The sequence below is a fragment of the Somniosus microcephalus genome, chromosome 7 (genome assembly GCF_052327205.1).
Source record: "Somniosus microcephalus isolate GS21.2 chromosome 7, FLI_Smic_1.0, whole genome shotgun sequence".
Taxonomy (NCBI): domain Eukaryota; kingdom Metazoa; phylum Chordata; class Chondrichthyes; order Squaliformes; family Somniosidae; genus Somniosus; species Somniosus microcephalus.
Window position 1 is genome coordinate 234,922,427 of NC_140993.1, and position 17,034 is coordinate 234,939,460.

Consider the following 17,034-nt stretch of genomic DNA (forward strand, 5'->3'; position numbering starts at 1 on the left):
GTGTAAAATTGGAGCATGAGAGGGGAAAATTGAGCAAACTGATTCGGGTGAAGTCACTAACTACAGAACACACTGCATAAACTAAAAGCTAACACTTCACCTAGTGTACATCTATAGGAAATGCTACCCCATTTGCACAGGAGATACCTTCCACTTTTACAGGAAACACCTTATTTTTATTGCTGCTCTACCTGTATTAGATACTGGAAACAAAGCGGGTGTTTGACTGGGGCACATTGGAGGCGGGACTGCTGCTTGTCAGGTCACTGTCCCGCCTCCATCGATTTGTGGCCAACCCAGGCTATTTTCCCTTGATTGACCTTGTTAAGTCCGCCCAGTGGGCTTAGCAGGCCAATTAAGGGGAAGCCGGTTGCAGAGTACATCAACGTATGACGTTTCATCTGTCTAAAATTTTTGACAGATGAATTGTCATCGTTTGACAGCTCTGTGAAGCTGTCAAACAGTGACATTCTCTGTAGTTTGATGAGGCCTTGAACACAACACCCCATCAAACTTCTTTCTTTAACAGAATTGAGATGGTTGTTGCATTTATGAATGCAACGGCCACCTGGCAATCCCAATGCGGAGGTCCGAGAGTCTTCGCATACAAACCGACTGAAGCCTGCAGGAAGAAACAAAGGTAAGTACACTTTTAAAAACACTTTGCACTTACCTCAGATATTCACCTCTACACTCTTGAACTAGCTGTTAACAGGCAGTTAATCGGCTTTAATCCCTTCCCGCCTCCAAGGAGACGGGTCTCGGCGCGGGACAGCTACCCGCCTCCTGGGAAGATGGCATGGAGGCGGGTTGGGGGCGGATTTGCCACCCGTCCCCAAATTCTGCCATTTTCCCGGCAGTCCCGCCTCCATACCCGCCTCCCCAGCGCTGGCAAAATCGCCCCCATAGTAGGAAATGCAAGTCAATAATTAGCTTCTGCCTGGTATGAACTGTACATGATCGTCTTTCGATACACTTGCGGAAAGTATTACAGCAGGTCCTCAGAGAAATAACCTGAGTTGTGATGTTGTTCAACAGATGCACAGATTGCTATAAATGTAGACCTTATTTAAGCAGACATTGAGCTCCATTCTGGTTTTGTTCCTTTGTTCTTTATGTGGCTCCCTGTGCAACTTATCTTTCACAACAGGGGCATTTTAAATTTCCATAAAATGAACATAATAGTCTTCTTGCTGAATGTGCTGTATTGACACTATAAGCCCATTCATAACATCTTGCCTTTCGATGCAGTATTTTAGTAAACCATGCTAATTCACCAGGCTGGCTTGATAAATAGAATTTTTCCCCTCCAGTTACTCAGCCATGTATTACAAATGCTGCCTTTCTAATGTAACCATCTCAAGTCTACAATCCACAAGACCCATGCCATCCTTACCTTATTTTTCTCAAATAGCTCGCATTGCATGGCCTTGAAGTCTGAATCGATTATGTTTGTGGTGTGTTGACTCCTCTTTGCCAGCAGCTTCTCCAGCTCTTCAATCTGAGCTTTTAACTTTTTGTTGTCCCTCTCCAGCCCCAGCTTCTCTGTTTCTAACCGTTCTCTTTTCCCCCATTCAGCCGTGTTCTCGGCCTGAAGTCTCTCCAGCTGCAAATAGGAAGAATCCAACAGTTGGTCACTAAGCAGAACAATAAAAAAGCTAAGAAGTTCAGTTTTCAATAGACACAGTTCTTATTCCTCAACTATAATATTTTTGACTTTTACTTGCTTTCTTATGAGCAAGTGCAATGAACGGCTAGCGCCGTTTCTTCGCCGCTGACTGCAAAATCTGGCCCATGCATGTAAATTGGGGTCTAGTGACATCTGCCATGGACGCTCCATGCAATAAAACCTGCCGGGCAAGAAGCAGGGGCCTTTACAGGTGAGTGTAGAATTATCACTGTGAGCCCCACAAAGAAAGTTTGGACTACTGGCACCACGTGCTGCCACCTCTTCTCTGTTTGCGAAACCTTCCCAAGGATTTACCTGAGCGCCAGTCGATGGCCTCTGGACCGCTTGATGTTCGTTGCCCGGAACCCAGCAAACTGCCTCTCGCTGCACGTTTCAGGCGGGCTGCTTGGCACAGCTACTTAAAGAAGCCCAGCCGACTGCCTGGGAGGTAAAATTCCACCAGTGTTGTTCAGTCTATTTAAAGGTGCAATCACACCAAAATACAAAATATATTCTTGTTGTTTACATTTCATGGATTTTCTTTGTGCTTGGAAGTTTTACCTGTGGTTATTCATCTCTCTCACAGATTAAATAAGTTTATGGAGAGTCAATCCCCAGTTAAGCAATGCCTCAATTTTAAAATTCTCATCCTTGTTTTTAAATCCCTCCATGGCTTCCACCCTCTCTATCTCTGTAATCTCCTCCAGCCCCACAACCCCCCCCCCCCCCCACCCGCAAGATATCTGCGCTCCTCTAATTCTGGCCTCTTGAGCATCCCCGATTTTAATCATCAACTATTGGTGGCCGTGCCTTCTGTTGCCTAAGCTCAGGAATTCCCTGCCTAAACCTCGCCGCTTCTCTACCAATCTTTCCTCCTTAAAGATGCTCCTTAAATCCTACCTCTCTGACCAAGCTTTTGGTCACCTACTGTAATTTCTCCTTATGTGGCTCGGTGTCAAATTTTTTTTTGTCTTATACCACTCCTGTGATGCACCATGGGACATGTTATTACATTAAAGGCGCTATGTAAATACAAGGTGTTGTTGTTGCTGTATATTGTCAAGGCTTATTGGAAGAAGTGAACTAATTGCAGTTGATTTTTATTCCCGGGTGGGGGACGCAGCAAACTGAGCCGCATCTCGGCTGGAAGTGGCAGCAGGGAGGAAGGGTCGGTCAGTTTCAATGGCCGGGCTTCATTAACAGGCCTCTTCCCAAGTCCTTGGGCAGCGGCTGCTCGGCTGTTAAAAATGTACGGCTCAGCGGTCCCTGGCTCAATGTCAGTGGTGTGGAGGGGAATGCCGTTGGGGGAACGGGAGTACCCCAGGATCGGAGTCCCAAGGTTACTCTGTGGAGCCCAGAGACCTTTTCTGGCTTCTTCTACCGTACTGGGCCGCTTCTCGTCCTGGCTGCTGTTCCCAGAAGGTTTAGCCTGGTGTCTGCCCCACTCAGGCCTCAGGTTCAAATCATTGGATCCTGATCTGCATATTTAAAAAGGACTCTGCTGACATGGGGCGGGTGTCACTGCCATCTGCAATTTAAAATTGCAGTCAGTCAGATTGGGGCAGGAAGCGAGTGGGCAAGTCCCTCTTTCCATTTTGGAGAGTCAGCCGTGGCTCAGTGGGCAGCATTCTCACCTTCTGAGTCAGAAAGTTGTGGGTTCAAGTCCCACACCAAGAGACTTGAGCACAAAAATCTAGGCTGACACACCAGTGCAGTACTGAGGGAGTGCTGCACTGTCACAGTTGCCGTGTTTCAGATGCAACGCTAAACCGAGGCCCCGTCTGCTCTCTAAGATGGATGTAAAAGATCCCATGGCACTATTTTGAAGAAGGGCAGTGGAGTTATCCCCGGTGTCCTGGTCAATATTTATCCCTCAATCAACATCACTAAAAAAGCAGATTATCTGGTCATTATCACATTGCTGTTTGTGGGAGCTTGCTATGCGCAAATTGGCTGCTGCGTTTCCTACATTACAACAGTGACTACACTCCAAAAGTATTTAATTGGCTGTAAAGCACTTTGGGACATCCAGAGAACGTGAAAGGCGCTATATAAATGCAAGTCTTTCTATCTTTCATTTTAACTGCCTGCCAAGTGGGGGAGTTAAAATTCCCCCCATTGTCTTTTCTTGATGCTGCAGACAAAAGAAAAGTGCATTTTGGGGAATTTATTTTTACTTATGGAATTTAATTAAACTACAGTATATATGATGTACAAAACAGTTTTCCACAAACAACATTGTTGAAAGAAAACTGGCAGCTAACAAAAAAAAAGTGTGAAAAAGGCCACCATTGTTAAATATTGTACATTATCCTCATGTGAACCTTTCTCCTTCTCTGAATAGTGAATAGATTCACTTGGGTGATTTTAATCTGAACTAGTTTGGTCCTGAATCCCACAGAGTAAACAATGGCCCATAAATTCCGTTCCCTACGGGTGTGTACGCGCTGTGTACTCACCCGTAGGGCCAAGAAGTGCCGGTTTTATGCATGCACTGCGCATGCGCTGGAAACCAGAACTTCCGTTCTCTGAAGAAAGGGCTTCACAGCTCAAATGCCTGCGCCGGATAGGCAGCGCGTACAGCTGCAACTTCAGTTTTTTTCACAGTTGATGCAATCCAGGTAAGTTGGTAGCAGCTGCGCCTGGAAAAGCAGGCGCAAGGCCTGCTTTTACCAGGCTAAGAGGTGAAGAAAGTTAAAAAAAAAAAAAATTTCAACTGATTTATCATTTTAAAATACTTTAAAGAAAGGTAAGTTTATTTTTAGCCCTGTTAAAAACATTAATTATTTTTTCAAAAATTTTAATTTTTGTTTAAAATAGTTAATTTATGTAATTTATAGTCATTTTAAAAATGTGATTTAAAAAAATGTATTTGAAGTTTTACTTATGTTTTGAGGGTGACCTCTATTTATAGATTTGACAGGTCTTCCTGTCAAATCTATGAATGGAGATTCCCTGCTCTGATTGGCTCCCCATGGCCCACGTGATCCCAGGGACGCTGCGAACTACCTGCGCCCCGGGATACGCGTGCCCTGCACCCCGGCAGTTTGAAGAGGCACTGCAACGGAACTCTGCGCCTCCCGGGAGCCCTCCGGTCCAGGCGCAGATTTTTTCCAGATCACAGCCCTCCCGTGGGAGTGCTGCGAATGGAATTTCTGGGCCAATTGTTTTAAATCAATTCCAGTTAAATCAACGTGTAGAATCTCCCACTAGTCTATCTCGTGGATCTAGACACTGACTTGATCAATGTTGTACTGACAAGCCTCACCAGCTGGTCCTCTGTGACCCCTGAATTTGTTAATTAAATGTTTCTAATTTATTATGATAATTAGAAAACCTCCTAAAGTAAGAAAATTCTCAAGTTTAAAAAATGTGTCGATGCTTATTTTAATTCTGATCTTGCCAACACCGTCTGGCCCAACACGATTTCATGCTGAGATATTTATAAATTAGATTGACAGCAAAAGTTCTTTCAGAGGCCCTTGGCTCTCATTCCATTCCACTATTCATAACTGTCAGGATCATCTTCTTCACACTCAGTCAAATCAATGGAAAGACAAGCAACCCAAGCTCCTAAATTATAGCACTACATTTAACTTGGTTCTCTCACACAGATTTTTACATCACTTTTCCTTCTTCCCATTCTAGAGTTCAAAGAGCAGAAGGATGCGCTGGTATGTATGGCCCTTGCACTGGAGAGACAGGATGGGGAAGGCCATGGAAGCGCCTCATGACAAAGATAAGGGGCTGGATTTTGTCATTGGTGGCAGGTTGGGGGCGGATCAGGTGGTCGGCGGGTCACGCTCCCGCCTCCGCTGTCAGGCAGGATAATTTAGCTATTTTGCCCTAATTGGGCAATTGATTCCCAGCGTGTGCGCACCCCTGGCCCAATTAGTTTTTTGTCCCTGAAACTCGGCTCTGAGGATGTCATTTCTCCAGCTGCATTTAAGGGCCCCAAGCAGCCTTGGTTCATTTTCAGCCTCTGCACTTGTCCTTGCTTCTCTTCAAAGTGTTTGGAGCTCGTGGGATATCTACTTCAAGGCCCAAGCCTTCAAAAACCTCCCCAACAGACCAAAGCTGTGTGGCTGCAACTTGCTCAGGAGGTCAGTTCCACATCAATGTGCAGCAGAACCTGGCTGCAGTGCCAAAAGAGGTTCAATGACCTTGTCCGCACAGGAAAAGTGAGTATAGCATCAACTTTACCCTCATTCTGCTCCCCATCTCCTCTCAGCACCAGCATTCTGCATTGTCAACCTACTCCTACACATCCCACTTTACCCTTACATCCCTTGCACCCTTAACCATTCCCTCTCTCTCTATGTACACAATCACTTCACTATTTGACTATGCTGCCCTCACACTCCCTATCACTGTTATGCTATGACAACAACTAACAACACACATAGAAACATAGAAGATAGGAGCAGGAGTAGGCCATTCGGCCCTTCGAGCCTGCTCCGCCATTCAATGAGATCATGGCTGATCATCCAAATTCAGTACCCTGTCCCTGCCTTCTCCCCATATCCCTTGATCCCTTTAGCCTTAAGAAATATATCCAACTCTTTCTTGAATATACTTAATGAACTGGCCTCCACCGCCCTCTGTGGCAGAGAATTCCACAGGTTCACCACTCTCTGGGTGAAGAAATTCCTCCTCATTTCAGTCCTAAATGGCTTACCCCTTATCCTTAGACTATGACCCCTGGTTCTGGACTCCCCGGCCATCAGAAACATCCTTCCTGCATCTAGTCTGTCCAGGCCTGACAGAATTTTATAGGTTTCGATGAGATCCCCTCTCAATCTTCTAAACTCCAGTGAGTATAAGCCCAATCGACACAATCTCTCCTCATACGTCATTCCTGCCATCCCAGGTATCAGCCTGGTGAATCTTCGCTGCACTCCTTCCATGGCAAGAACGTCCTTCCTCAGATAAGGCGACCAAAACTGCACACAATATTCAAGGTGCGGTCTCACCAAGGCCCTGTACAACTGTAACAAGACATCCTTGTTCCTGTACTCGAACCCTCTTGCTACGAAGGCCAACATACCATTTGCCTTCTTAACCGCCTGCTGCGCCTGCATGCTTACCTTCAGTGACTGGTGCACAAGAACACCCAGGTCTCTTTGCACTTCCCCTTCTCCCAATCTATTGCCATTCAAATAATAATCTGCCTTCCTGTTTTTGCCACCAAAGTGGATAACCTCACATTTATCCACATTATAGTGTAAGGAGGGCCCTTAGTATTGGGACCTCACTCCATCTTTGTGCCCTTCTAAGCACCTGTGCTATGGATTATCTACACTGACTCCATCATTCTCACTCAAACTCCACTTGTGTCCGTCCTTGCAGGAAAAGAGAGCCCACAATAAGAGGGAAAGGGTGAAGACAGGAGGAGGGCCACCCTCAATAGCCCATCTCACCAGCGTAGGTGAGGCGGCCCAAGAGATCGTTGGTGCCGAGGAGGATGTGGAAGTGGGGGACGGACAGACGGGTGCATCAGAGCAAGCTGATGACAGAATAGTTTGGCATCTCTCTCATATAGATTGCATGAGTGATTGATATGGCTTCTGGTGCTCAAACAGATTGACTTATGATCATCTGCACAAATCTATGTGCATGCTATGTTTATATCACATGTCTAACTCATGCCTTCACTCCGCCACAGGACCATCGACAGCCCCCCTCCCCACTGTAATGATATCAGCAAATAGTGATGATATTTGTCTGTGTTTGATTACTTATGCCTTACAGCATATTTGTCTGTGTTTTTGATTACTTGTGCCTGACCAGCAGAGGTCATGTGAGAGACAAGCAGTCCAGAGGAGTTTTACTTTCAGTTTCATTCTAGATGCATCACAGCATAGTATGTTCTGTAAAAAGCTGTAGAAAGTCTTGAACAAGACTTTAGATTAAACAACATTCTCTTTCAGAAATGAGTATTGAACCCAAAAAGAAATCAAAACATGATGTCAGAAGTGGCTGAAAGAGAAAAAATCTGAAGTTAGCAACTTGATGGGACAGTGAAAGCAGTTGTGGCAAGTAAGCGAAATCAGCTCTCCACATATTAGCAAGCCAGAAGAGAACATCGTTGCTTACCATTAGAGAATAGCTAACGAAGTGAAAAAATGGAAGGTTTACACCCACCGGCGACGCTTCAATTGACCGGTAATGTGGCTGAAAATTGGAGGAGATTCAAACAACGTGTAGGGTTGTATTTATCAGCAATCGGAGCTGACGATAAAAGTAATAAACAGAAATCGTCCGTGTTTTTACATGTAGTGGGTGATGCAGCGCTGGAGGTATATAATAATTTCATATTTGCCGTTGATGCAGACAAAATGAAGCTAGATAAAATAATGGAACAGTTTGAGGCCTACTGCATACCTAAACGCAACGTGACCTTTGAGAGGCACAAATTTTTCACATGTGTACAGAAAATCGGTGAGACTATTGATCAGTATGTGACTGAACTGAGAAACCGGAGCAAATCGTGTGAATTTGGGGGACTCACAGACTCGCTGATAAAAGACAGACTGGTGTGTGGTATTCGAGATAATGGTCTAAGGGAAAGACTGCTAAGAGAGCAAGATCTAGACCTGGGAACAGCCATAGCACTGTGTAGGGTTACAGAGACTGTGAAGTTGCAGGCAAAGGAGCTGTTCAGTGACAGTAGCTGCAACGTGGATGCAGTGAGAAAGAACGGATACAAACCGTTTAACAAAGAGAGCGCCAATGTGAAAAAAGAGATGTGGCCAGCAAACGAAAATGAAAGGGACAATCGGAAGTCATGTAGTCGATGCGGTACACAGCATCCACCAAGAAAGTGTCCAGCATATGGTAAAACTTGCTATAGTTGCAACAAGAACAACCATTATGCCCGTTGCTGTAAGAACCAAGCGCAACAAAGCAAGGTCCATACAGTAGATGAAAGTGACATAGAGGAATTCTATGTAGATGTTGTGTCTGAAAACAAAAGAGAAGAAAGAGACTGGATGTTGACACTAAAAGTGAACGATATACACATTCCATTTAAATTGGATACTGGAGCACAAGTTAATGTGATATCAGAGACCGATTTTAAGAGAATTAGACCCAGACCAAAGTTACATGGAATACAAGTGAAAGTGACCGGATACTCAGGTACTGATATACCAGTGAAAGGAAAATGCATTGTCAAAGTAACACACAAGGACAGAGAGCACACGCTAGCATTAATCGTGGTGCCAAAGGAAGTGCAAGCCATACTAGGTTTAAAAGCCTGTGAGAGACTGAACCTGGTAAAGAGAGTCCTCGTTGTGGAAAGCGAAAGAGAGACAGTCTATGATGAACTGAATGTTGCGTACACACCGGGTAAGCTGATGTATACAGCAGACACGTTGTCCAGAGCTGTTGACCCAAGTGAGCCCGCAAACACCACAATGGATGAAAAAGTGAACGCCTACGTGGACATGATCACAAGTGCACTGCCCATAGCAGATGCAAAAATGGAGCTCATAAAGACTGAGACAAACAAAGATGAAACAATGAGACGACTGAGAAAAAGCATCTTGGATGGATGGCCCAACATGAAGCAAGACTGCTCACCTGATATAGCAGAGTACTGGAACTGCAGGGCGGAACTATCAGTGGTCGAAGACATCATCTACAAAGGAAGTAAAATAGTTATCCCAAAGAGTCTGAGAAGAGAGATGCTAAAAAAGATCCATGGAGGACATCTGGGAATCGAAAAGTGTAAGAAAAGAGCACAAGAGGTGATGTACTGGCCACGAATCAACCAAGATGTGACAAATGAGGTGTCAAACTGCACAATATGCCTGAAATATCGAGCAAGCAATCCGGTAGAACCACTAAAGCCACACCCAGCACCAGACAGACCTTACCAGAAGGTAGGCGCTGACCTATTCGTATGTCAAGGGAAGGACTATCTTGTCGTCACAGACTATTACTCCCTGTATCCAGAGGTTTGTAGACTGTACACCACCACTGCAGAAGCTGTGATAAGAAGTATGAAAGCCATATTCTCCAGACATGGCGTGGCAAGCGAGGTCTTCACAGACAACGGACCCCAGTTTAACAATGCAAATTTCCGACACTTTGCCAAAGAGTGGGACTTTGTCCACACAACGTCAAGTCCTCACTATCCACAGTCCAATGGACTAGTGGAAAAATCGGTCCAGACAGTGAAAAGACTGATGTACAAGGCAAAAGACAGTGGAACTGACTTCTACCAAAGCATGCTTGTATACCGCACAACGCCGCTCGAGTGTGGTATGTCACCAGCCCAACTCCTGATGGGACGTCGGCTAAGGTCAAACCTACCCATCCCGGAGAACCTCCTGAAAACAAAAGAGGGGGAGAAAGTGAGGAAGTTCAAAGAGCAACAGAAAGAAAAGCAAAAGTACTACTATGACAGAGGAACACAAAACCTACCTGAACTCCACACTGGTGACCAAGTAAGGTTGAAAGACAAAACAAACACATGGACTCAGAAGGGAACTGTCCTGAGTGAAGTTCAACCAAGATCATACACCATTCAGACAGATGAGGGTGCTGTTCTGAGAAGAAATCGTCGAGATCTTCTCATGGGACCAGCCACAGCAGGTCAAGAGACTGATACTGGTGAACAACCTGATCACACAGCTGAGAACCAATCATCTGAGGCAACAACTCAGATTCAAGGACAATCAATCAGAAAATCCTCAAGACACGTGAAGCCTCCTGAGAGACTCATTGAGCAAATTTAAGGACTATTGTTAAAGAAGGAAGTAATGTTATCTTATTCTTTCTTCAAGTTCTAGTGTATTGACATATTTCATGTGAACACACAAAGCAAGGGTAAAAAACCTTGATCATGATAATGATAATGTCAGTTCATTAAATGTTGTTAGTTAAAAGTAAAATACTTTTGTTTTAAGAAAGGGAGATGTAATGATATCAGCAAATAGTGATGATATTTGTCTGTGTTTGATTACTTATGCCTTACAGCATATTTGTCTGTGTTTTTGATTACTTGTGCCTGACCAGCAGAGGTCATGTGAGAGACAAGCAGTCCAGAGGAGTTTTACTTTCAGTGTCATTCTAGATGCATCACAGCATAGTGTGTTCTGTAAAAAGCTGTAGAAAGTCTTGAACAAGACTTTAGATTAAACAACATTCTCTTTCAGAAATGAGTCTTTATTGAACCCAAAAAGAAATCAAAACACCCACTGTCCAGGAGGAAGAGCCTGAGCCTGAAGACTCCTCAGAGGAACCTGCAACCTCTGAGGGCGCAGAGTCAGCAGAAATAAGCACACCCAGCACCAGCACAGAAACGCATACCTTGGTGGGACCTTCGGGACATAGAGTAGTGTTGTCACCTGTTGTATCACAGCTCACAAGTTAGCATCAACAGATGGTGGAGACAGGGACAGCAGTGGAGAATCCTTGTCGGAGGGCGCAGGACTCTCCCAGTTCGGCTCAGCTGCATGTAGACCCTGTGCATCTGGGTCCATCCAGAAAGAGAGTGGTGCTGGAACTCCAGGAACAGGTACAGGAGTCTCTAGCAGGTTTTGTCTCCAGGGTCACTGCGAGTGTGGAGAGGATGGAGGAGTCCATCGTTAACATGAGCAGAGCCTTTGAGGAGGCATTGGCGCATGAACGCATCACCTCGAAAAGGATGGCAACCTCCGTGGAAAGGATGGCTACAGTAGAGGAGAGGATGGCTATGGCCATGGAAGAGCTAAGTCACCAGAGTGTTGAAAACATGGTGAATGTTCAGAATAGACTTTCTGGAGGAGCGATGGGCAGCTATTGAGCAGAGAAACCAGAGCTTCATTGAAGTCCTCTGGAGCAGGACTGCCAGTACAGATACGGGTCCTCATGGCCCCCCTGATGTGCAGCAAGGTGCTGTCAAGCCACTTGCTAGCACTGAAGTGGGGCTGACCCATGAGAGGGATGTTGGTGGCAGACAACAAGGAAGTAGGGGCTCCTCTCCAAGCGCTCACACTCCCATGCCACTGCAGAGCCCTCGGTCAGAGCCCCACCAGAGTCCTCACCCAACTGAGATGGACGTCTCAGCCCCTGCACAGCCGCAGGAGGAGCAGATTGTTGCCGAGCCCTCACAGGCTCGCAACCCCAGAGGACACCCGCCAAAGGTGTTGAGGCAGGAGCAGCATGAAAGTGAGCACGGTGCCTCCACATCTGCTGAAGCCACAGGGGGAGCACCATGTAGGAGCACGCATAAGAGGAAGATAAAGCACAATTAGTCACAAGGGTAGTCACTTGGGTGTTCTGTTGTGTTTTATAATTAAATGCCATCCTTTAGTCAATGTATTAAAATTAAGTGATGGCAAACTGTTGAAGATCTGACCTCTGTCATTTCGGAAATGAAAGTTCCACATTGAGGACTCAGGGCGAATTGGATTTGTCATGATGGTGGTCAGAATGATAGGAAGCCACAGGTTCTTGTCCATTGTCTATGGTGTGGTAAGAAGGTGCCAGGCACATGCGTTTGATTGGGCAACCTAAGCAAATCTGGCCAAGATGAGTGCATCCCTTGCATCCCGGGCAGCAATGTGCTCGCATGCTACTGCAGCTGGTTGATGCGCATCCGCAAGTTCTTCATTCTCTTGTCCTCCTCCTCATCCTCCTCCTCATCTGAGGAGGCTATGCGCTGAGCCACTTGCTCCTCAGGCAGCTGCAAGCCACAATGTTGTGCACAACAGACCACGACGATTCCGAAGACCCTGGCTGCTGAGTACTGCAGGGCTCCACCTGATCTGTCAAGGCATCTGAATCACATCTTCAGCAAGCTGATGGTTTGCTCGATGATGGATCTGGTCGAAATGTGGCTGGAGTTGTAGCACTCCTCAGCTTTGTTCGATGGCCTCCTGAACAGTGTCATTAGCCATGTCTTCAGGGGCTAGCCCTTGTCTCCAAGTAGCCATCTGCAAAGTTGGTCTGGCAGACTGAAGAGCAGAGGCACACTAGACTGCTGCAGGATGAACGAGTCATGCCAACTGCCAGGGTACTTGGCGCAAACATGCAAAATGGCCTTCTTGTGGTTACACACCAGCTGCATGTTGAGGGAGTGGAAGCCCTTGTGGTTGACAAAAAGAGCTGGGTTGTGATGGGGTGCCTTAAGGGCCACATGTGTGCAGTCTACGATGACCTGCACCCTTGGGAAGCCTGACATTTTTGCAAAGCCAACCGCACGCGTGGTTATACTTGCTTGAAAAGTGGATGTAATTGTGCGCCTTTGCAAAGAGGGCATCGGTAACCTGCATGATGCAAGTGTGTTCGGACGACTGGGAGATGCCAATGATGTCTGCTGATGAGCCCTGGAAGGACCCTGAAGCAAAGAAGTTGAGTGCGGTGGTGACTTTGACAGCCACTGGTAAGGGGTGTCCACCCGATCATCTGGGCTCCAGGTGTTGGTGCAGCATTGCGCAGATGTCACTGACTACCTCTCATGAAAGCCTCAGCCTCCTTTGGCACTGCTGCTCACTCATGTTGAGGAAGCTCATCCTCAGCCTGTAAACTCTGTTTTGGGGGTATCTCCTGGGGTGACATGCTTCCCTGCACTGGCGCCTTCTGCCCTTTGCACCATCAGGTGGGTGAGCAGTAGGTTGGTGCTCCTGTTGTTGCTGCTGCTGTTGTTCCTGGTTCTGCTGCTGCTGCGGCTGCTCTTCGTACAAATCTGCACTCCAAGATGAGAGGGTATAAATGGTTCCCATAATGCTGGTAGATACCTCAGTTGAGGAAACACTCACTCAGTGTGGGGAGAGGGTTTTCCCAGGAGGTCACGGTGGCGATGGATCTCAGCTTCACCACTTCCAAAATCAGTGGACCTGCAAAAAGTTCTCCAAGACCTGAAAAAACAAAGTTCCCCCACCTGCAACTGATCCTTGTTGCAAGCTCTGTTTTTATGGTGGAGCTGCAACTGTTTGGAAGCCAGCCACTTGTGAACCTGACAGGATTAGCTGGCGTGCTTCAGGAGAGACATGCAGCACGCTGGAAATGTGGGAAAATTTGAAAGGCCTCTCAAAATGGCATTATAGAGGTCTTTAAATAGTAGTTAAGTACCTTAAGGGCCTATCCCACCGCTTGGAGGCACAACCGAAACGGACTCTGCAAGCCCGCCTCTGGCAAAGTTGCGCGGAGGCGGGTTGATGGCGGGATCGGAACCCGCCGTCATTTTTTCAAACTTTCCCACCTGACCCGCCTTCAAACCCGCCTCCTCAGGGCTGGTAAAATCCAGCCCAAGGATTTTGAAGCCAATACACTGGTGAACAGAGATCCAGTGAAGGTCGGCAGGGACAGGTACCTGAGATACCGTGCGGGATAGGATAACATCCAGTGACTTCTGATTGAGTTGGGAGTTTGTAGAGGTGGAAACAGTGGAGGCCCAGCAAAGAGTACGTTAGAGAAATCGAGTTTCAAATAGGACACTAAAGTTGACCGCTCGAGGATTCAGCCCAAGCGAACAATCAGCAAGGAAGATGGAGTTGGCTGTGTTTGCCCGCTGCCAAGGTCGGGGTGGTTTGTCGTCTGCCTCCACCCACCTGACTCCAGCCCCAAGTTAAAATCAGAGCTTTTGTGTCCATATAAGAATTTTAGGGTAGAAAGCTGCTGTGGTCTCCTTGTGTAGCAACATCGCAACCACATATTTTTGGTGTCAGCCGTGGCTCAGTTGGTAGCACCCTCGCCTTTGAATCTAGAAGGTTGTGGGTTCAAGTCCCACTCCAAGAGACATGAGCACAAAAATCTAGGCTGACACTCCAGTGCAGTGCTGAGGGAGTGCTGCACTGTTGGAGGTGCTGTCTTGTGAATGAGACATTAAACCGAGGCCCCATCTGCTCTCTCAGGTGGACGTAAAAGGTGCCATGGCATTATTTTGAAGAAGAGCAGTGGAGCTCTCCCCGGTGTCCTCGCCAATATTTATCCCTCAATCAACATCATTAAAACAGATTATCTGGTCATTATCACATTACTATTTGTGGGAGCTTGCTGTGCGCAAATTGACTGCCGCGTTTCCTACATTACAACAGTGGCTACACTTCAAAAAAGTACTTCATTGGCTGGTGGTTGTGAAAGGCGCTACAGAAATGCAAGTCTTTCTTTTTTTTCTTTGAATACATTTTCAATGCCGCTACACATTGTAACCAGAGCAATTCTTCTCCCACTGAGAACACCAAGAAAATGTCATTTGGTTCATTATGCTACCTGTGATAATCTCTATTTACTGAACCTTTACAATCAGGCTATAATTCTAAACATTGATGATGCTTGGCATCCTATCAGCAAGCACAAAACATAGTTGTTGGCCAGAGTATACAAATAAAAGCAAAATTCATTAGATTAAATTAGTCATTTTTCTCATCATACCAAAGCATTTAGTACAGTCCAAACTTTTTTTGACCTACTTTAGTATTTCCTGAACTCAAACAGGGCGATATCTGTTTCACAGAGCTTTCAAAGGGAAATTGGATAAATTCTTGAAGTGGAATAATTTGCAGGGCTATGGGGAAAGAGAAGGGGAGTGGGACTAATTGAATAGCTTTTTCAAAGAGCCGGCACAGGCATGATGTGCCGAATGACCTCCTTCAGTGCTGTATCATTCTCTGATTCTAAGGCGGCCAATTTTAAAACCAGTCTCTGTGCCTATATAACAACAGAAAATGCTGGAAAAACTCAGCAGGTCAGGCAACATCCGTGGAGAGAAATTAGAGTCGACGTTTTGGGTCGAAACCCTTTTTCAAAACTGGAAAGGAAATAAAATAGATCGAAGGCAAGGCTGTGATAGAACAAAAGGAGTAAAGAGACATTAAGAGGTATTCAAAACCAGACAAGATGGTAATAGGACAAGTGGAGACAAAAGACGGATGAGATTAGGTGTGAAGTGTACTGGCAGGATGAGACAGAGCTGCCATGTGGGAGAGAGAAAAAAAAGGAAAGGGGGGGGAAGGGAAGACCCAAAACAAAGGGGCGGAAAAAGAATATAAGTAAAAATGTAATAGGGGCCGAGGTTATGATCTGAAATTGTTGAACTCGATATGGAGTCCAGAAGGCTGCAAAGTGCCTAATCAGAAGATGAGGTGCTGTTCCTCGAGTTTACGTTGAGCTTCCGTGGAACAATGCAAGAGGCCAAGGACGGTGAGGTCCGAGTGGGAATGGAGCGGTGAATTAAAATGACAGGCGACCGGAAGCTCGGGGTCACCCTTACGGACTGAACAGAGGTGTTCCGCAAAGCGGTCACCCAATCTGCGTTTGGTCTCCCCAATGTGGAGAAGACCGCATCGTGAGCAGCGAATACAGTATACTAGATTGCAAGAAGTACAAGTAAATCGCTGTTTCAGCTGGAAGGGGTGTTTGGGGCCCTGGACAGTGGGAAGGGGGGAGGTATAGGGGCAGGTGTTACATCTCCTGCGCTTGCACGGGAAGGCGCCAGGCGAAGGGGAAGGGCTGTTGGGGGTGATAGAGGAGTGGACTAGGGTGTCTCGGAGGGAGCGGTCCATGCGGTTTTTAAAGTTTTTTGTTGAAGCATTTTGCAGTATTTTGCTATCGTCTGTGCCTATATAATTATTTTTCACTTCAAAAGTGTTTAAAACTTGACCTGTAAAATTGCAGGCTTATTTTTTAACTTTTAGTCTGCGCTGAGTTGTGGTATGAGTTCTTTATTTTGCAATCCTATTGATTTTTGACATAGGAGAAATATGTGCAAATAGCATTAGTTTACACGTTTATAATATGAAACAATATGGAAGAACCTTATTAAAAATGTATTCTGCTACTGACTGAAGTTTTATTAATGTTTCTAATATATCAGTTGAGCTACAGGAACACTAGAACTGGATATATTTCTCTTCATCATGTCTAAATTCAAGCTTAATTTAAACTTTATTAGAAGAACTTGCTGAATACATTCCCTTGGGATGTTTTTACTACGTTAAAGGTGCTATTAGTTGTTGTTGTTGTGAATTTCAGGCAGAGGCAGGTGTGCACAGTACAGCAGGAAGCTGGGAAGATACTGTGGTAAACCACTGTATTGTATATTGCCACCTCTGGGTGGCGCTGTGTATGGAGGCATGCCTCAGCTGACTCCACCCACCACTGTGTGGGTTTCGTTCAGACTTGTTCAGTCACTCACGAAGAAGCATGGTCTCTTCTTAGCTAATAAAAGCCTTATTCATCTCTTCTTTCGACTCGTCATCTCTTCTTCGACTCATCACCTTTTATGAAGTAATTGATAAGCGTATCAATTTTATTAGCTAAAAGTTAAATGGCGACACCTGAGGAGCAACAACAGCAACGGATACAGCAGACATTGCTGAGAGCCCTCAGACCACCACGCCTGGACCTCGACCCTCAAGAGGTGGGTGCATCAG

The 17,034-nt window shown here is 45.9% G+C and overlaps 1 protein-coding gene across 1 annotated transcript in view; it reads right to left on the reverse strand.

Annotated features, from left to right (window-relative positions):
* The window catches only part of LOC147115148 (coiled-coil domain-containing protein 102A-like), an 830,702-nt gene that overhangs the window by 473,310 nt on the left and 340,358 nt on the right, over positions 1 to 17,034 (reverse strand). Inside the window, exon 6 of the mRNA XM_085993441.1 lies at positions 1,397 to 1,606. Coding sequence (XP_085849567.1) covers positions 1,397 to 1,606 — 210 coding nt within the window. The remainder of the gene's footprint in view (positions 1 to 1,396; positions 1,607 to 17,034) is intronic.